This window comes from Rutidosis leptorrhynchoides, chromosome 7 (assembly GCF_046630445.1).
Source record: "Rutidosis leptorrhynchoides isolate AG116_Rl617_1_P2 chromosome 7, CSIRO_AGI_Rlap_v1, whole genome shotgun sequence".
Lineage (NCBI taxonomy): Eukaryota > Viridiplantae > Streptophyta > Magnoliopsida > Asterales > Asteraceae > Rutidosis > Rutidosis leptorrhynchoides.
The window spans coordinates 317,513,996-317,535,246 of NC_092339.1; the positions used below are offsets into that span (position 1 = coordinate 317,513,996).

The 21,251-nt window shown below is 33.7% G+C and overlaps 2 protein-coding genes and 1 pseudogene across 2 annotated transcripts; 2 read left to right on the plus strand and 1 right to left on the minus strand.

Moving 5' to 3' along the window:
- Positions 1–3,663: 3,663 nt before the first annotated feature.
- On the plus strand, positions 3,664–4,519 carry LOC139860217 (protein SLOW GREEN 1, chloroplastic-like; annotated as a pseudogene).
- Positions 4,520–5,506: 987 nt separating this feature from the next.
- LOC139857671 (pentatricopeptide repeat-containing protein At5g13770, chloroplastic-like) lies at positions 5,507–7,738 on the plus strand. Its single transcript, XM_071846496.1, has one exon. The coding sequence runs from the start codon at positions 5,539–5,541 to the stop codon at positions 7,333–7,335; it is 1,797 nt and encodes a 598-aa protein (XP_071702597.1). The 5' UTR covers positions 5,507–5,538; the 3' UTR covers positions 7,336–7,738.
- An 802-nt stretch (positions 7,739–8,540) lies between these two features.
- On the minus strand, positions 8,541–10,027 carry LOC139860218 (transcription factor TGA2.3-like). The gene is made up of 6 exons (XM_071848988.1): positions 9,962–10,027; positions 9,771–9,830; positions 9,442–9,507; positions 9,300–9,327; positions 9,012–9,215; positions 8,541–8,815 (listed from the first exon to the last, which is right to left on the minus strand). The coding sequence occupies exons 1-6, from the start codon at positions 10,025–10,027 to the stop codon at positions 8,541–8,543; spliced, it is 699 nt and encodes a 232-aa protein (XP_071705089.1).
- Positions 10,028–21,251: the final 11,224 nt, after the last annotated feature.

A 21,251-nucleotide genomic window follows, 5' to 3' on the forward strand; every position in this document is an offset into this window, starting at 1 on the left:
GATGGTCTCATGTTTGTCTGTTATCAAGCCGTAATGTGGCATTTGCAAAATTTCTTGCCCAAATTATTAAATTGAGAGCTCATTTTCCTGATTACACCATTAAAAGGGTGAGACTTGATAATGCTGGTGAATTTACATCTCAAGCATTTAATGACTATTGCATGTCTATAGGAATTGTTGTTGAACATTCTGTTGCTCATGTGCATACACAAAATGGTTTAGCCGAGTCATTGATTAAACGTTTACAGTTAATCGCTAGACCATTGATAATGAGAACAAAACTCCCTGTATCTATATGGGGTCATGCAATTTTACATGCTGCTGCATTGATTCGCATCAGACCAAGTGCAAGTCATAAATATTCCCCCCTACAACTTGCTTTTGGTCAAGAGCCAAATATTTCCCATCTTAGAACATTTGGTTGTGCAGTGTATGTTCCAATTGCGACACCACAACGTACAAAAATGGGTCCTCAAAGGAGGTTGGGAATATATGTTGGATATGAAACATCTTCAATATTAAGGTATATTGAACCTATGACAGGTGACGTTTTTACAGCACGTTTTGCTGATTGTCATTTTAATGAAACATTGTTCCCTAGATTAGGGGGAGAAATGAAAAATAAAGAAAATGATGTTTTCATGGTGTGAACCTCAATTAAAGTATCTTGATCCTCGCACAAAAGAATGCGAGACAGAAGTTCAAAAGATAATGCATATACAAGAACTTGCAAATCAATTGCCTGATGCATTTACAGATACAAAAACGGTGACAAAATCATATATACCAGCAGTAAATACTCCAGCTCGAATTGAAATTCCAAAAGCTGGCAGTAACGTCACTCATGAATCTTTGCCACGTCAGAAACGTGGAAGACCAATCGGTTCAAAGGATAAAAATCCTCGAAAAAGAAAATCAGCTGATAATGAAGTAAAAGAAAGTGTTCAAGAAGAACCACAAATCAGTACTCCTACTGCAGAGGAGATTGATGATGTCAATACAGAAATTGCAATCAATTATGCATATTCAAAAATATTATGGAACCGAAATGAAATGAAAAATCTTGATGAGAAATTTTCATTTAATGTTGCATATGACATCATGAATAATGATGATGATCCAGAACCAACATCTATGGTTGAATGTCAAAATAGACATGATTGGGCTCAATGGAAAGAAGCAATACGAGCTGAATTAGAATCACTCAATAAAAGAAAAGTTTTCGGATCCATCATTCTCACTCCTAAAGATGTGAAACCTGTAGGATACAGATGGATTTTTGTCCGAAAAAGAAATGAGAAAAATGAAGTTACAAGGTATAAAGCTAGACTTGTAGCTCAAGGTTTTTCTCAAAGACCGGGAATTGATTATGAAGAAACTTATTCTCCTGTTATGGATGCAATTACTTTTAGGTACTTAATCAGTCTGGCAGTTTCTAAAAATTTAGAAATGCATCTCATGGATGTTGTGACTGCTTATCTATATGGATCACTTGATAGTGATATATATATGAAGATACCTGAAGGATTTAAGGTACCAGACGCATCAAATGCAAAACCCAAAGAAATGTATTCGATTAAATTACAAAGATCTTTATATGGGTTAAAACAATCGGGACGTATGTGGTATAACCGATTAAGTGATTACTTGATAAGCAAAGGGTATACAAATAATCTTACTTGCCCTTGTGTTTTCATTAAGAAAACAACATCCGGATATGTGATCATAGCTGTTTATGTTGATGATCTTAACATCATAGGTACAAATAAAGAGATCCATGAAGCCATTCAACTTCTAAAGAAAGAATTTGAAATGAAAGATCTCGGAAAAACCAAGTATTGCCTTGGTTTACAAATTGAGCATATGCCTAATGGTTTACTTGTACATCAAACAACATATACTGAAAAGATTTTGAAACGTTTCAATATGGACAAGGCAAAACCATTAAGTACTCCTATGGTTGTTAGATCACTCAATGTTGAAGCTGATCCATTTCGTCCATGTGAAGATCAAGAAGACATTCTTGGACCAGAAGTACCATATCTTAGTGCAATTGGAGCTCTTATGTATCTTACAAATTGTACAAGACCTGACATTTCTTTTGCAGTTAATTTGTTGGCAAGGTTCAGCTCTGCTCCTACCAAAAGACACTGGAATGGGATCAAACACATATTTCGATACCTTCGAGGAACTACTGATTTAGGATTATTTTATTCTAACGAATCAAAACAAGATTTGGTTGGTTATGCAGATGCAGGTTATTTATCTGATCCACATAAAGCTAAATCTCAAACTGGATATGTATTCCTAAATGGAGGTACTGCAATATCATGGCGTTCTCAAAAACAAACACTTGTTGCTACATCGTCAAATCATGCCGAAGTGATTGCATTACATGAAGCTACTCGAGAATGTTTTTGGTTGAGATCAATGACACAACTCATTACTGATTCTTGTGGACTAGAACGCGATAAAAGTCCAACAACTATCTATGAAGATAATGCAGCTTGCATAGCACAGATGAAAGAAGGGTATATCAAAAGTGACCGAACAAAACACATACCACCTAGATTCTTCTCATACACTCAAAATCTCATTAAGGACAACCAGATTGAAATGAGATATGTGCAATCTAGCAAAAACTCTGCTGATCTTTTCACGAAAGCACTTCCAACTGCTATTTTCAGAACACACGTTCATAACATTGGCATGAGACATGTTCAAAAGATGTAACAGCTGAAGCGATGTCTACTTGAGGGGGAGTCAACTCCATGCTGCACTCTTTTTCCCTTAGCTAAAGTTTTTTTCCCACTGGGTTTTCTTTAGCAAGGTTTTTAACGAGGCAGTAATTTATAGTTGATCTTCAACAAAATAAAATTGCTATCCAAGGGGGAGTGTTATAATAATAATAATAATATAGATATGGATAGTCAATTTTGGTGTATACATATAGTCAATTTTGGTACACAAAGTATGTATTTTTATATTGAGATTTTAGGCTATAAATACTAATGAATGCAAGCATTAAACTTGCACCATTTCTCACACTTACAAAGTGTTTCTTTCTTTCTCTCCATTATCATTTTTGTTCTTACACTTCATTATTAGTATTCTAAATCAAGAATCAAATCACTAAAGGTAGTTATAAGCCTACTGAATTATAACATCAAGAATCAAACCACTAAAGGTAGTTATAAGCCTACTGAATTATAACATCAAGAATCAAACCACTAAAGGTAGTTATAAGCCTACTGAATTATAACAGTTTCATAATATTACAAATAGAAAAGAAATGATTTATCAAAACAAAAATTCTTGACTACTAGATAATTGTGCATGATTATGATCTTGGTTTCAAAAATCACTGCTGCTCGCGGAGTATTCGGTCAAGACTTTTGAGGGAGCAATCGAAAAATTGAGGATGAATCGAGTTTGACTTTTTATATAAATGATAACTGTAGGTATTTGAGATCGATATGAAGATATCGATAGGTGATTAATTGTTGCATCCTCTCGTAAAATGATCAAAATCATGCGACGATCCGATGACTCGAAAGTGAGGTGCCGAGCGGGCAGACGATCGTGGCGCAAGACGTAGGCGCAAGACGTCAAAGTGATGTTTATAGCATATATCATTCCTATCAAAAACCTAAACCTACAACAATGGAATTAGCTCTATCAATCTCATCAAAATTTTCATTCCATCACCAAAAAACCTCAATTCTCCATCTTCAACCCTAATCAAATAATCAATTTACTTCCATCCCCAAACCTAACGAACACCGCCAGGACCATCATATTCACCGCCACAGCCGCCGCCTTTTTCTCAAATTCCAAAATTACCCCGCCGTTGCTGATCCCATTACCCAAACGGAATCCGAAAAACCCTTGAAGAATCTCAATTACCAGATATCTTGGAATCAAATTCCAATCATATTACCCAAACAGAAATCGTATTGACAAATTTATTGGAATCTAATTCAGAAGCGATCACTGCTATGAAAACATTACCAGAACAGAAACAAGAAGCAGGTGATGATGAAGAAAGTTTAAAACTTTTAGAGAGTTTAAATTCTTAATTGCGAGATTAGTAAAGGAAATGAGCGAATTCGAACCGGTTCGAGAAGCATTAGAATAAATACTTGAAAAGAACCCGGTTTCATTCGAAGCAGTATTCGAATATGCATTGTGGATGGATAGTTGTGGTGAAGGTGAATTAGTAATTAAAAGATTCGAAAAGGCTATAGAGATTGCAGTTAATGAAAATAAGGAAAAAGATGATAGGGATATTAGGTTAATAATTGTACAAATTCAATTTTACACAACAATTTTGACGAGGCATTGAAAAGTTATGATGAGGTACTTAGTTAAGACCCGAATGATTTTCGACCGTATTTTTGTAAAGGAATCATTTTTAGTTAAAAACGATGAAGCGAAAGTTCAGTTTGAAAAGCATTGCGAACTTTCACCTAAGAAATTTGATGTTGAAGGGTATATTAGAACACCATTGCAATCCTAAGGGGTGGCTTGGTGGTAAGATGCTTGGAAAGTTTCAAAGGAACTCAGGTTCAATCCTCACCTGCTACACTTTGTGGGCTTGCCTTTCAAAAAAAAAAGAAAAAAATTAGAACACCATTGTCATGAATGAAGCTTTTTGGGAGTGTTGAACAGAATTGAGAGTTTGAAAGATAGAAGTTGGTATGTTTCTTGTTATGATTGGGTCTTTTTTAGATATAGAGATATAGATTAAGTGAATTTGTGCTGTTAAATGCCATGATTTACTGCAGGAAAAACTTACAGTAATATGATTAGTTGTGATTTTGGGATGACATTTTGGTGGCCTTATGTAGTATTGCTTGAATGAGCACTGTTTAATTTTAAAAATCACCATTTGAAACATTTTTATTGTTTCATGTACTTTGTATGATACTGACTATGTTTGCAATGTTATATATTTGAGAAATGGATCTTTAGTTTTTGGGTCACTTGCACTCTATTTATGTATGCTTGTTATCTGCCCAATTTCCCCCTTTTGAAGTGGTAAAATGGGTGGGACTAGTGGCAGGGTAAATATTGGATGTGGTTTAAATGTATTCACAAAGATTGTATGATGAGATTAATAATCAAAGCTCTTGTATAAAGCCATTAGGAGGTTGTATTCAGCTCACTTTGGACGACCCGTTTGACCCATTCGTCATAAGAAAAGGTAAACATGTTAAAGGACCAAGTAATTGAAGTTCTATAGGAGCAGTTTTAGTTATTAGTATTGATTGTATTGATTTGTTCAAAATTCAACATAAGAATGATAAAATTTTCATCTTCAGATAGTCAAGGACTACTTTTGTAAGTAACTGCATAATTTAGGGTATAAGTTGTAACTTTTTATGAATAGACCTATCTAATATAGTTGATGCATGATCACCTACTTTTTGTGTGTGCAATATTCACCAAACAAAATTCCAAACAGGATGATAAGGTATATATACACTCCTTATTCTTCTTCCTTTAAATTTCAATGCCTTATCTCATATATCAACAATGGCTGTTTCCCCTTCTTCTTCAGATTTCCAATTAACTTCCACTAACAAAAATCACAAAAAATTCAATTTCAATCAAATTAAATCTTCACCAATTCTTCTTTTTGTATCCCCACTCTGTTCATCTTTTTCAAGAATAAAGATCCTTAATTTATCTAGCAGCAGTTACCCGCCACCCATTTTAGAAGAATTTCAAGATTTTCAAGAACCCGAATCTGAGAACCTTAACGTCTCAATCCAAAATCTGTTCAAGAATCAAGAAACTGAAGAAAATGGTTTCGAACGGTACTTAAAAGCTATTAGAACTCCAGATTTTGTACCCGAAAGATCAACTTTGCATCTTGTCATAAGGTATTCGTTACGTTTGAAAGATTGGAATCAAATTTGGTTAATTTCTGAAGATTTTAGGAAATTTAATGTCTACCCAGATGCTTCATCCTGTTGTAGATTAATCAGTAGTTGCATTAGAGCTAGAAGATTTAAACTTGCTAATAATTTGCTTCATATTTTGAAATTTGAGAAAGAAGTTGCTTGTTTAACCTTTAATGCTGCCATGAAAGCTTACAACAAGCTTCATATGTACAGTAGCACTGTAAATGTATTTCAAATCATGAAATCTTCGGGTATCGAATTAGATTCCGAATGTTACGGCCACACAATGGAAGCGTATCTTAAAATGGGTAAGAACGAGAGTGTTGTTTCGTTGTTTAAAGAGTTCGAATCCAGTGAGATCAAATGCACATCATATTGCACTCAAATTTATCGCATTTTATGCGAATCTTTAGGGAAACTTGGAAGACCGTTTGAAGCGTTAGACTTTTTTCGTGAAATGACGAAAAAGGGCTTCCCAGAAGACCCGTCTTTCTACGCCTCGTTGATCTCTTCGTTTGTGAGTATCCGAGAAGTAAAATTAGCCGAAGAGCTTTTGGATGAAGCCGAGGGTAAAAAGATGTTGAGAGACCCTTCGGTGTTTTTAAAGCTGGTTTTGATGTACATTGAATTAGGTTTACTCGAAAAGACCATCGATGTTGTTTCTTATATGAAGAAAATGAGTGTTAGGGTTTCGGATTGTATCTTTTGTGCTATAGTTAACGGGTACTCGAAGAAAAAAGGCCCGAGTAACGCAGCTAAAGTGTACGAAGATTTAGTCTCGCAGGGTTGTGTACCGGGACAAGTGACCTACGCGTCGGTAATAAATGTGTATTGTAAAATCGGGCTCTATGAAAAAGCCGAAGGGGTATTTTCGGAAATGGAGAATAAGGGTTTCGACAAATGTGTGGTGGCGTATTCGAGTATAATCGCAATGTATGGGAAAACGAATCGGATTAGAGACGCGATGAGGCTCGTGGCTAAAATGAAAGAAAAAGGGATCGAACCGAACGTGTGGATTTACAATTCGCTACTCGATATGCACGGGAAAGTGTTGAATCTAAGGCAATTAGAGAAGATATGGAAGGAAATGAAAAGAAGGAAAGTTGTACCCGATAAAGTTAGTTATACGAGCGTTATAAGTGCGTATAGTAAGGCTCGAGAGTTTGAAACGTGTATAAAGTATTTTAACGAGTATAGGCTTAATGGTGGTGGGATCGATAGGGCGTTGGGTGGGATCATGGTTGGGGTGTACTCGAAAATGAGTAGAGTTGATGAGCTTGTGAAGCTTTTGCAAGATATGAAAGCGGAAGGTACGTTGTTAGATACGAGGTTATATCGATCTTCTATGAATGCTTTACGAGATGCTGGGGTGCAAATTCAGCCTAAATGGTTGGAAGTAGGATTTGATCCAAGTGTGAAAGTATAGAATTACAGGTTTCTAATAAGTTCTATTATGATTATGATTATGAAGTGTACATTTAAATTGATTCAAGGTTACAAAAATCATAATTGTGGGTATGATGGATTCATGGTGGGTAAGTCTATATTTTGTATATCAAATAGATAAAAAAAACTCCCAATATAATTTAGTGGTTAGGGTCTGATATGCTCACGAGTTTAAACCTTTTTAGTCGGATATCTTAGCTGGCTAGAGAAAGATAGAAAATGATCACAGGATAACCGATTAGACTACTTACATGAGTAAAATACTCCTTTTAGTCTGAATAACTTGACAACAGAAAACTAAAATGAATAGATACATGATCATGATAAAGTATAAACCTTAGCCTTTAGGATCCAATGTTTATTGTTCTATATCAGCCCATCACATATTAGCTCTATTAATTGAGTCGGTAAGCGTCGATTTATTGACGACTTGACTGCCGCTTAGAGCCTAAATTGAATGTGCAGGATTTAAAACCCATGAAAATTTGATCCCACCATTTTCATGGCGTCTCATGTTTTATTTTTTATATTTTATTTTAATTTTTTATACAATTTTTTCCTTACTTATTGGCCGGAGGTCCATTCGGAAGCAATCTCTCTATCCGTCGAAGAGAAAGAGAAAGTTTTTTCTCTACTTTTTGGAGTGTATCACTTTAGGTGGAGAAATGACTTCTCTTTATTCAAAGATAGGGGAAGGATTGTCTGTATCTCACCTCCCCATACACCACACATATGGTATTGGGTTTTGTTGTTGTTGTTGTTGTTGGAAAGACTGAAAGTGATGTTGATTATTATTATTGTTATTATTATTATTATTATTATTATTATTATTATTATTATTATTAAGGCCCGTGACTTCGCGGGCACTATTGAATGTGTTTTATGGTTAATATGAAGCTTTAAGTAACTTATGTTGAGTGTCGTAAAAACACATATCATTGCTAAAGCATTAGTAACCATAGGTTGCTTTTCTTAAATGCATAAAACTAAAAAAAAACACAATTAACATATTAAATCTGTGCATGTAATAAAGTTCAATATATGCGACCAAAACATAATACGACGCATATGTGAAAATTATAAAAATGCAGTTATGTGATTGTGAATTTAGTATTTTGGCCGAGTTTCTCATAGCTTGCTCCATGATTTCAATCTCTTCACATGTTGATAAATTATGTAGACAGCTCACGCTGTTTGTTTTTTCATTAGGATGCGTTGAATTTCTTTTAAATTGAAAGCTCTCAATGTATCTGCTTGATCTAAAATGTCTTGAAAAACAGTTAATTTTCCCATTTGCTCAAACATGTTGTTCCTATAGTTTGACATAGCTGCATAATCTCCTTTGTCCACAAAACATTTTCCAATGAATGTACTTCCAATATTGTTTTTCAACCGATCCATAATGTTAGAAATATCTGCCTCTTTTTTCAAAGTGGATATTCTAAATGATTTGTTATTAGCTGCAGAGAAACAAACAGAGAAATTATACAAAATTGCATAGTATAAATTAAACTATTGCAAAAATCTATAGATGTCTTAAAACATTTGGGAAAAATAAAATATAGGCCAAAAGGATGATGATAATTTGAACTTACTATAAGAATATCTGAAGGACGCAAACCACCAATCCACATTAATGTTTGCTGAGCGGGTGACATCCAGGTGGCGTTAACAATAGAAATAACACAAATCTTTGCAGCTTTTTTTTTAGAAGTTCAAGGTAATGATCATTGATTTGTTGAATTGTTGGAGATATTAAATCATCGGTGGAAGAAGCAGACATTTGTTTTGTTAGAGTGATTATGATTTTGTCCATTTTAGAAGACCAATCATCATAAGAAGTAGCAAAGTTTGTAATATCTGTAATATAGTTAGTAGATATAAAATATCAATTCTATAAATATAGTTGGTAGAGTATAACATTTTTGGATATTCTAAACATACCTGATTTTGTAGCCAAAAATGTGTTTTCCTGTAAGATGATATGTTTAGGCATTAAAATCGTACTAACATATATGTATACTATAATATAAAATGATAGTAAGATACATAGTATATGACTGTAAACAGGTCATTTTGAACTTACCTTTAGTAAATAATCAATACGTTCACTCTGTTTTTTGACTTTTCCTTCCAAATCGTTGATATAAGCCTTCATACAAAGAGATTAATCTAAATGTTTTTAATAAAAAATGTTCATTCCATTTGAATTATATAAATGTATTATTATGTAAAAGGAACAGTTTTATAAAATAAGTTTTACTCAAATTTTGCTTATATTCAATCTGCTTATAAATCAATTTTGAATGGAATTATGATGTTTATATGAGATTGAAGAACTAAGTGGTAAGAATTATATAAAGATACTACAGTTACCTGTTTATTTTAAGAATTATATAAAGATACTACAGTTACCTGTTTGCGATCTCTATGCCTTTTAGAGTTCTCGTTCCACTTAGCGCTCTGTTTTAGAACCTAACATGAATGAAAAACACTATAAATGTTTACAAAAAAAAAAAAAAAAAAAAAACAGTATGTATTGAGCGTTTATGAATATGAATTACTGATAATACAAATTCTTGAATACCATTTCTTGTTCATCCAGCCTTTTTTGATCCGTCGTGCTTGTCTCCCAATCCTTTTATTTCTAAACAACTAGAGGCAAGTGCCATGTTAGTGGATGATTTTCCTCTTTCTGAAGTCAAGCTTTCTGCCTTCTTGGTTAAAAATTCGATGTTGGTTAAACATATATGTAAAATTAGTGCGTTTGGATGCGTTGTTGTGTGCTTCGACATTGAAAACTGCAATCGACTTTTAGGTGCAGATCCTGTAGGCTTTGTACTTATTTCACCAATTTCGTTGTTCGCTGGAAAATACTTCCGGTTCGCTTGGGTGGAAATGAAGGGTGTTCCGGCCACCTATGCGTCGGCCGATAGTGCCAAGAGAGTGGCTGGACGTCTCAGTGATGTTCTTTCAGTTGCTAAATCGTCTTTGGAGCTTGATAATCTTGGCTCTTTATTTGCTTTCATTTGTTGTTCTCACGTCAAACACATCCACGAAGTGGTGGAAGCGGATTTAGATGGTTCCGAGTTCTCGAGATCATTTGTTTGGGTCAACGAATTAGGTGCTTTGTCTGAGTATGAGCAGGTTGTCAATGATCGTTTCTCACGGGATGCTCTGGTTTCATTGAACTGCATCATAATGGAGGTGAATGTTACGGTTCCGGGGTTAAACGAGTCAAACAATGTTAATCATATGAAGGCTGTAATGGATGAAGGTAACAACCCCCTTGATTCTGATCCGATTGTAAATGATGGGCGTAATATCCAGGACGAGTTGGTACCGGTTAATTTTAATGTGGTGTAAGACCCGTTTATTCGTACGATGTATATATGTAGAGCACGTACGACGTATAACGAATATATGTATATATAGGGCGTACAATGGACTTAACGAGATAATATTCGAGTAAGTATATATGTTGCATGTATGTAAATAGAGTACGAGAGTGATCGAAGGGTTGTTATACGTGTTCAAGAGGGTATATACGTCTAGTGGACAAAACCCACACTAGGTCACGGCGTGGTATTGAACTCAAATCAAGATCAGACAGCATGTAACCAAGACCACTAGACCACGCTGTAGGTCGCGGCGCGGAGAAAGAAGGCCGCGGCGTGGCTCTTCTGGGAGTTTGGTTCCGGATTTTGTAATTTTAAAGGGAAAGTGAGGGCATTTCGGTTTTTTCACGTATAGGGCAGATTTAAGCCCCAATTCTGGTCCACTCATTCATTTATCTCATTTTCTTTTCTTTCTAATTTCTCTCCCAAAACATAAAACCTTCCTAGATTCAAAGTGTAAATCGGGCGTGAGGATTCGTGATTCGATCTTTAGAGCAAGAAGAAACGTTGTTCTCCTCGTTCTTAGCTACGTATTGATACTAGCAGCTCTAACTCCAAATTTCGTTTCCGTGTTCATCATCTAAATTTAGGGCTTTTGATTGTATCTTCATAAATGGAACCTGATGTGTGCAGAGGTGTATACGAAATAGTTATATTTTTATTGCGAAATACTATTAAATACGATACAATTTTGCACAAGTTATTTATTTATTTACAGAGTGGATATACCTAAACCTTGCTACAACACTATAGGTAGTGTACCTAATCGTAAAGTAGTGTAGTTTTTAGTAAGTCCGGTTCGTTCCACAGGGAGCTAGCTGAGTTTAACGCTATATTTTAAAAACTATATTTGTATAAAATATATATAATTATATATAGTAATATTATTATAAAAGGGGGTTTTTACCGTTTAATGACCGGTTTGTCGATTTTAAATAAAGCGTAAAGATAAATGATGATAATATAAATGACAGAATTTAAATTGCGATAAACTAAATTGCAGTAATTAAAATGACAGTACATAAAGGTACGATGAAATATGAAATAAAAGTATTATGCTTATTTAAACTTCCGTAATCATGATGTTTGACGTTTTGATTTTAATTAATTATTACCCGGGTTAATTGTCCTTTGTCCTGGTTTATTTGATACCTATCTAGTTTTTGTCCATAATAGTCCATCGGTCATAATTATAAAATGCTCGTCAAATTAACCTTATTCCCGAAGTCAAATATTCCAACTAATTAAGGATTCGAACTGTAACAAGGTTTTAATACTTTGTTAATAATTACTCCAGGTTATCGACTGCGGGTAATTCAAGGTTTTAATACTTTGTTAACAATTACACCAATTATCCTTGTATGTAATCCACCCCTGTTTTAATGAGATATGAATATTAATTTACCCACTTGATCAGAATGAATAATCAATTACCCAATCCGAATAATTAACTAAATGATCGTAAAAGATGTCGTATAAACGTCACTAAATAGAACATAAATAATCATTTTAATAATTATTAGATTAACTAATTTGAAGATAGGTTCGACAGGTTCCAATAAGTTATCGCTCGATTAGACAATACCCCCTATCTATTAATAGTCAATAGTCCAATGTCCACAAGTGTCGGTCTTTTGTCCAAACCTTAATTATGGTACAAAATCTAATAACCCCGTCTTAACATTTAGTCTAACATCACGATTACTTTGGCTCAAATAAGCATAATAATAACTTAGTTACGAGACATTAATTTAAAAAGGAAGAACATAGCCTACAGTGATGATTAATCGCGTAGCGTTGCACGGACAGAACTTCGACTTAAAACCCGTAAAACATTCTTAAAATAACCTTATTATTATTAATTTAAAATTAAAATTATATTATAAATATATATATATATATATATATATATATATATATATATATATATATACGTTACAGAGAAGGAAAAAGAAAAAGATGTGTTTTGAGCTCGAGCACCAGACTGCCTTTTATAGGAATGTGACCAGAAAAAGAAGGCCATGCGATCACATGAGAATTAGGCCTCCAGGCCATACGATCGCATGGAGCAAGGATCCAGCTCACAATCGTTTGTCTCCTAGTTTGCCGACGGTTTTTAATATATAATATAATATATATATATAATTTTAAGAATTATTTATATATTATATTATATTTATGTGCATAGTTGACTTGTAATTTTAGGTCCGTTGCGTCGTGCGTTGATAGTTGGCTCAGGTCCCGGTTTCGGATTTTCGAACGTCCTTTCGTACGCTGAGATATTTTGTATTTTGCGTTCCGCGGCTCGTACTCTTGTAATTTATAGACGTTTCTTATCAATAAATTAAACCACTTGGATTGTACTTTGTACTTTTGAGCTTTTTGGTCATTTGCGTCTTCAAATCGTCGTTTTCTTCTTTTATCTTCGCACTTATTTATTTAAACGAATATTACATTAAAATAGAACAATTACAACTAAAAGCTTTTCATATTGGAAGGATATTGTGCCTAAATATATGTTCATTTGGAGCACTATCAAATATTCCCACACTTGAACGTTGCTTGTCCTCAAGCAATACAGAACTTGAAATAAAATCACACTTCACTCGAATCACTTTTTTTTTATTCTCACACTTTATACATCAGTGATTTTGATACAGCGGTATAAACAATGATAGTAACGATGTGGTTTACAGTCCCACATGACTTATAAAAATTTAGATCCTTTAAGGAAATTGGATCTTTATGAAAACATTTGATCTTTTAAAAATTCAATCTAGCTTTTACCCTAGATAAGTTTTCCGAAATAACCCTTCACCGGTGTTTGCAAAATGTTTTTGTGGGTTTCAAATTTGAAAATTTTAGCTCAAAACTTATGGTTTTGTGTCACCCACTTGCTAACCTTGTATTAGGAAAGCAACACGTCCTGTATACTTGCTCCGTATATTACCTTTCGGTAAACTACCGTCCGGTTGTAAAGGAAAGCATTGAACAAGCAACTGTTAAGGCAATGTCCCGTGCCATGCTTTTAATTATGGTCTATAACGTGTTGAATGCAATTACTATCCTTTGTAGGAGCAATAGTAAAGATCACCCTATAGTTTTTCGGTCTGGCACAAGGTCATGTCTTCGACCATGCTATGCAACCACCGTTCTTACGGTTGACACCCGATTTGGTTCAGGTGACCTAATGAATTCCAGGTGAATTCCTAGGATTTTACGTTCAATGGTAATGAACGCATTGAAAATAGGTTTTCTAGAAAACAAATCGGTTTTAATTTTGATCAAAATATTTTCTCGTTCAAGCTCGAGTTTAGATATCATCTAATTCCATGAGTTTGTAATTCTCAATCTTTAAAGTCAATCTCAAGGACTGAGTAATATCAGGCTTAAAAGCTGATTTTTAATCTTTTAAGGAGATTATCCTTTCTGGGGGTCTGATTCATTAGTCTTATCAAGCTAATTTGCACGGCGCCCTCCCCATTTTACGAGACATATCCTCTCATGGTTAGGATAAGTCTGACCACTTGGCGACCCTGTTTGATGCCGAAGTCCGTGGATTTCCAGCTGATTTTCGAGAAAACCTTTCAAGGTTTTTCGTAGACTCTACAACTGGTCTGGACGACAACTTCCTGACCTAAATCAAGAAGCACGTGTCTTTTTCGGAAGACTTTACTTCCTTTTAATGATGGAATTGATTCATCGTGTAGATCCATCTTTCTTTCAAATATAATATAGTAAATCGGGTAAAACTGATTAAAATTGTCCAAAACAAAAGTACCTGTAATAATCTTGTACAAACATATGTGATATGTGTTTTAAATAACTTGGTAAATTCTTCCCACACTTAGCTTTTATTTATTTTTTTTTCTTTACCTTTTTATTCTCCTCTATTCTATTTTAAATAAATTCTAATGTTTTGGGTTGTTTCTCCATTTATGTTCTCTCCGAGGTAACAATAATTTCGGTAATAAAACCTAGTTTTATCGTTCATAAATATGTATAAACATGATTTTGAATTCATTATATTGAAATTTTTTCAAATTTTCACAAAATTTGGCAATTAAACTAAGTGTAAACCCGAGAGAATTTATAACCCTTCCCCACACTTGAGATCATGCAATGCCCTCATTTGCATGAAATCAGACTATAATTATAAATTCATGAGGGTGATTAGACCACCCCCTATCGTTAGTTACCCATCCGTTACCCGCACATTACCCGTCATTACCCGTAACTAACCATAGGCACGGGCTCATTACCCGATTTAGTTACCCGCATTTACCATGGATTTAACGAAAGTTTTAAGTTTAGTTATAGGAATTGTGGGTCCAGTGGCTTTTTATTGTTGGACTTGATGCTTTATTGCTTGTACGTTGTATATTAAGTGGGAGTATTGTTTTAGCCATTATAGGGAGTGTTTAATTATGAGTTAGTTATAGGATATTGGTGTTGATGTGGTGCTGATGTGGAAGATTAAGAGGATGAATAGTTTAGTTACGATAGGGAGTGGCCTTAGTGTAGAAAAGTGATTAAAAATACCGAGTTTGCAAACATATTATTTTATATCACATTTGATATTTTGCGTCTTGTCGTCAAAATTAATAGCTTTTGCTGAACTTTAATGCCAGTCTTTGAAAGTACGATGTTTTACCCTGTTTTATTCATAAGATAAACTACAAACATACATAATATTTTAATTATATTTTTTTTATAAAGCCTTTATTTATTAAAACAATTTAAATGAATAATTTTTTAAAATTTTGTTTCCTTTTACTTTAGGTAGTTTCGGTATGTTTACTTAGTCCGTCCCTCGACAAAATTTAAAATTTATCGTTTTTAAAGCGATTGTTTTAAAAGCAAAGATTTTTGGGTTTTTTTAATTTTTTAATTTTTTTGGTATACTTTAGATCAATAATATTAAAAATAATGATAACAAAATTTGTCGCCCCGCCCTCGGGTAAAGCAATTTTGATTCTATGATCTAGTCTTTAACTTACGACAAATTTTAGAAATCATTTTTTTTAAACTTAATGAAATAAAGTAATTTTTTTTTAAATTCACACAAAACTTAAATTTTAAAAATGCATATTAATTTCCTACAAAACCTACAAAACAAAAATTCAGAATGGAGGGAGAAAACTAGTTATTTAGTGTCTGCTAGTGGAAAAGACCAATCGGATTCCATTCTCGGAACTACACGAGAACAGAACAACTAACTCTAGACATCATTATTTCTTAGAACATTTGAATCTCCCCACACTTAGGTAGCTGTGGTGTCGAATTTGTGATTAACTTCATTGTCAATTTCTTTTGGACCATAATCAACTTGCATATCTGTGACTTTTGATTTAAGCCATTGGTCGGATTCCTGTGTAATATCCACAAATTCAACTAGTTTTGCCTTTTCTTTAGGCGATAGATTGGATACTAACCGGTTACATAACTTAAAGTTCCCCTTGGTTCTAGCATCGCGAATCCGTTTAATAAGTTTCTTCATTGAACTATTAATAACGGAGTCATTTAATTTCGTATCAACAATGGGGTTCTTTGTTATCAGGTCATCATTAGGTGTTGCTTCATCTTCCCTACACTTAGGCGTTTTATTATTGTTAAGCACTACCGTTGGAGTTGGTAAAACAAAGGTGATCGATTTTTCATCATTACTAAGTGTCATTCTACCCTCTCTTACGTCAAATAACGCCCCGGTGGACGCTAAGAATGGTCGACCTAAAATTAGAGGAATGTTTGGGTCCTCTTCTATGTCAATGACAATAAATTCGACCAAAAAGGTTAAATTACCCACTTGAACGGGTAGGTCGTCAGCAATTCCAACTGGGTACTTAATGGTTTGATCAAAGAGTCGAACGCTCATTTCTGTTAGACTTAACTCACCTACTCCTAATCTCTTATATAATGAAAGGAGCATAACACTCACACTCGCACCTAAATCTGCTAGTGCATCATACATGACACAATCAATAAGTAGGCAAGGAACAATAAATTCACCCGGATCACCCAACCTGGGTGGAGGTTTTGGTGGAACTGTCTTCACCGGGTTTACTTTTACGGTTTTTGTTTCTTGTACCTTCTTATTTTTCTTCTTCTTCTTTCCAGAGGTATCACAAACTTTATTACCTATTACTTGCTCATACTCAACTCCTTTTCTTGGAAACGGGATGGGTGGTTTGTATGGTGCCACCACTGGCTTTACATACTCGGGTGGTGGTGGTGTTGTAACTTCTTCATTGTTACTCACATCAAAAACCTTCCCATCTTCTGATGATGGTTTTTCAGAATTTGTTGACACCGTATTAACATTCTCATTCCGAGGATTTACTTCAGTATTACTCGGTAGCTTTCCTTGTTCCCTCTCACTCATCATGCTAGCAAGAGTACCTACGTGTTTTTCTAGATTCAGAATGGAAGCTTGTTGAGTTCTTAATGATTGATCAAACCTCTCATTTGTTTGGGTTTGAGATGTAATGAATTGTGTTTGAGATTCCATTAGCTTTGCCATCATTTCTTCCAAATTTGACTTTTTCTCTTCGGGTTGTTGTGGTGGTTTATACAAGCTAGGTCTTTGTTGATTGAAAGTGTTGTTTTGAGTTAATTGGTTATTCAGACCTTGTTGGTTGTACGAGTTATTGTTAGGTCCATTTGGATTGTAAAGAATGTTTTGATTTCGATTGAAGTTTGGCCTTGGCGGTTGATAATTATTTTGATAATTATTTCCCGACATTTGGTTCATGTAGGAAACATTCTCACGTTGTTCCATCATTTGTTCAACATTACAATCTTTCGTTAAGTGTGGTCCACCGCATTGCTCACAACTGATTCGTATTGCGTGAATATCTTTAGTCATCTTTTCCATTCGTCTCTCGAAAACATCTATTTTTGCGGAAACGGAATCAAAGTCATGGCTAGAATCGGCTCTAGCCGCTTTAGATGAACGAAAAATATCTTTTTTATGGTACCACTCATGTGATTGGGAGGCTGTGTTATCAATGATTTTGTAAGCTTCAGTTGCGGTTTTCTTCATAATGGAACCATCAGCTGCTATGTCGATGTCTTTTCGTGTAGCAACGTCGCATCCTTGGTAGAATATTTGTACTATTTGATAAGTCTCTAAACCGTGTTGAGGACATCCTCTCAACAATTTTTCGAATCTTGTCCACACCTCATATAATGTTTCATTTGGCTTTTGCGCGAACGTAACAATTTCTCCTTGAAGTCTCACGGCTTTAGATGCCGGAAAGAATCTTTTAAGAAATTTCTCAACTAAGACATCCCATGTGTCAATCGCTCCTTCAGGTAATGATTCTAACCAATCTTTGGCTTCTCCCTTTAAAGTCCAGGGAAATAACATGAGATAGATCTGTTCATCCTCAACTTCTCTGATTTTGAATAGAGTACAGATCCTATTAAAGGTTCAAAGATGTTCGTTTGGATCTTCTTTTGGCGTACCACTATATTGGCATTGATTAGTTACCATGTGTAGGATTTGTCCCTTGATTTCATAATCTGGTGCATTAATATCTGGCTTAATAATGGCGTGACCTTGGCCAGTGCGCGTGGCTCTAATTCGATCTTCCATACTTAGAGGTTCCGTTACTTCCATGATTGAATTTGTTGAATCTGAATCACTAGAGGATTCTGATTTAATGGTTTCTTCCTCAACAATCTCTGAATGAGTAATCTGAGTAATTTGTTGGTTCAGGATCTCTGAATTGTTGGTTCCGGAGGAATGATTATTGGTTCAGGATCTCTGAATTGTCCTTGAATATCCTCCGGGTTCTCAATTGTGAGGTCGGGTTCAAAAAATGGATTAACGGAAATTTGAGTTGGAGTACTTGGTCGACTAGATGACGATTCTAAAGAAAAATCAACGGCGACAATATTGGCTAGATGTCTTGATCGAGTTACAGGTGGTGAAAGTATGAAAGGTGGTGAACGTTTTGCTCGGTGCATTCACTGAATATCCTATTAGTTATAAAAGATAAAAATTATATAAGTTATCAAATTAATAGACTTTTCTGATTTTGCCCACGTTTCGAATAGCCAATAGATGCAGCAGGTAGCCAGGTCCCTTTAAATCGGAAGCCCACAACTCGCCACTAACAAATCCAACTATTACTACGAACCAGAAAATTTTGGATGTCTATCAATTTAACCGCTTAAAATAATTTTTTCGTTTTAAAATTGTAGAGAAGAAATAGAAAATTCTATGTCCTAAAAACTAGAGCGTCGAGAAATAAGAAAGAAAAAGAGTGCGTCGAAAAACATCGAAAAATAAAAGGTCAAAAAATAATAATGAGAAAGTAAAGCTTCGAAACTTAAAAGCCTAAAAATTAAATATTAAAAGTTGCGTCTAAAGGTATTAAAGCTTAAAAGGAATTCTATATCCAAAACGGCAATAACTTAAAAGGCACTAAAATATATAAACGGCGTCGCAAAATTTTAAAGCGCCTAAATATTAATCTAAAGAAAAAGCACTCAAGGGATTTTACGGCAAAGTCTTAAAATCTAGAAATAAAAATTAACTACGGCAAAATACTAATCTTAAAACTAATTACGAATGAAAAATATACAAATTACGAATTAAACGATTAAAATATACAATTTATAAAAAGAAATAAAAATGATAAAATTACAATTTTATAAAAATATTATTTTTATATTATTATTTTATAAAAGTATTAATTTTATAAATAATAAAACTAATTGAAACTTAAAAATACAAAATAAAATAAACTAAAACTTAATTATTAAATAACTAAACCCTAATTAATATTTAATTTATTATAATTATTATTAATTACGTAACCCTAATTGTGTTGGCAGAGGTACCTGGGCTGTCAAATCACTCCATGCGATCGCATGGAGTGTATGCTATAATTTCATGCGGTCGCATGACCCTCGGATCCAGTTCAGATGTTGGACTGCTACAGTGTAGTGGCCCGATTACTTTTTATATTTTTTTTATTTTTTTGTTTTTAATTTATTTATATAAAATAAATAAAAACTTAATTTTTAAAAACTAAAATAGAAATTGAAAAACTTTATAATTTTATATATTTTAAACAAACTCTTAAAAATATATATATTTCGTTTTTCTTTTTATATTTTTGTATTTTTAATATTTAAAACATATTTTTATAAAAAGAAATTAAAACTTAATAAAAATCTTTTTTTTATAGCGTTTCGCTTCGGCGTCCCCGGCAGCGGCACCAAAAAATTGATGTGTGCAGAGGTGTATACGAAATAGTTATATTTTTATTGCGAAATACTATTAAATACGATACAATTTTACACAAGTTATTTATTTATTTATAGAGTGGATATACCTAAACCTTGCTACAACACTATAGGCAGTGTACCTAATCGTAAAGTAATGTAGTTTTTAGTAAGTCCGGTTCGTTCCACAGGGAGCTAGCTGAGTTTACCGCTATATTTTAAAAACTATATTTGTATAAAATATATATAATTATATATAGTAATATTATTATAGAAGGGGGTTTTTACCGTTTAATGATCGGTTTGTCGATTTTAAATAAAGCGTAAAGATAAATGATGATAATATAAATGACAGAATTTAAATTGCGATAAAGTAAATTGCAATAATTAAAATGACAGTAAATAAAGGTACGATGAAATATGAAATAAAAGTATTATGCTTATTTAAACTTCCGTAATCATGATGTTTGACGTTTTGATTTTAATTAATTATTACCCGGGTTAATTGTCCTTTGTCCTGGTTTATTTGATACCTATCTAGTTTTTGTCCATAATAGTCCATCGGCCATAATTATAAAATGCTCGTCAAATTAACCTTATTCCCGAAGTCAAATATTCCAACTAATTAGGGATTCGAACTGTAACAAGGTTTTAATACTTTGTTAATAATTACTCCAGGTTATCGACTGCGGGTAATTCAAGGTTTTAATACTTTGTTAACAATTACACCAATTATCCTTGTATGTAATCCACCCCTGTTTTAATGAGATATGAATATTAATTTACCCACTTGATCAGAATGAATAATCAATTACCCAATCCGAATAATTAACTAAATGATCGTAAAAGATGTCGTATAAACGTCACTAAATAGAACATACATAATCATTTTAATAATTATTAGATTAACTAATTTGAAGATAGGTTCGACAGGTTCCAATAAGTTATCGCTCGATTAGACAATACCCCCTATCTATTAATAGTCAATAGTCCAATGTCCACAAGTGTCGGTCTTTTGTCCAAACCTTAATTATGGTACAAAATCTAATAACCCCGTCTTAATATTTAGTCTAACATCACGATTACTTTGGCTCAAATAAGCATAATAATAACTTAGTTACGAGACATTAATTTAAAAAGGAAGAACATAGCTTACAGTGGTGATTAATCGCGTAGCGTTGCACGAACAGAATTTCGACTTAAAACCCATAAAACATTCTTAAAATAACCTTATTATTATTAATTTAAAATTAAAATTATA

Coding starts and splice junctions, on each gene's coding strand:
- LOC139857671 (XM_071846496.1), top strand. CDS start 5,539: ATGGCTGTTTCCCCTTCTTCTTCAGATTTCCAATTAACTTCCACTAAC.
- LOC139860218 (XM_071848988.1), bottom strand. CDS start 10,027: ATGGCACTTGCCTCTAGTTGTTTAGAAATAAAAGGATTGGGAGACAAG. Junction 9,508..9,770: donor GGCATAGAGATCGCAAACAG/GTAACTGTAGTA, acceptor CTTTGTATGAAG/GCTTATATCAACGATTTGGA. Junction 8,816..9,011: donor ATTGTTAACGCCACCTGGAT/GTCACCCGCTCA, acceptor GTTTCTCTGCAG/CTAATAACAAATCATTTAGA.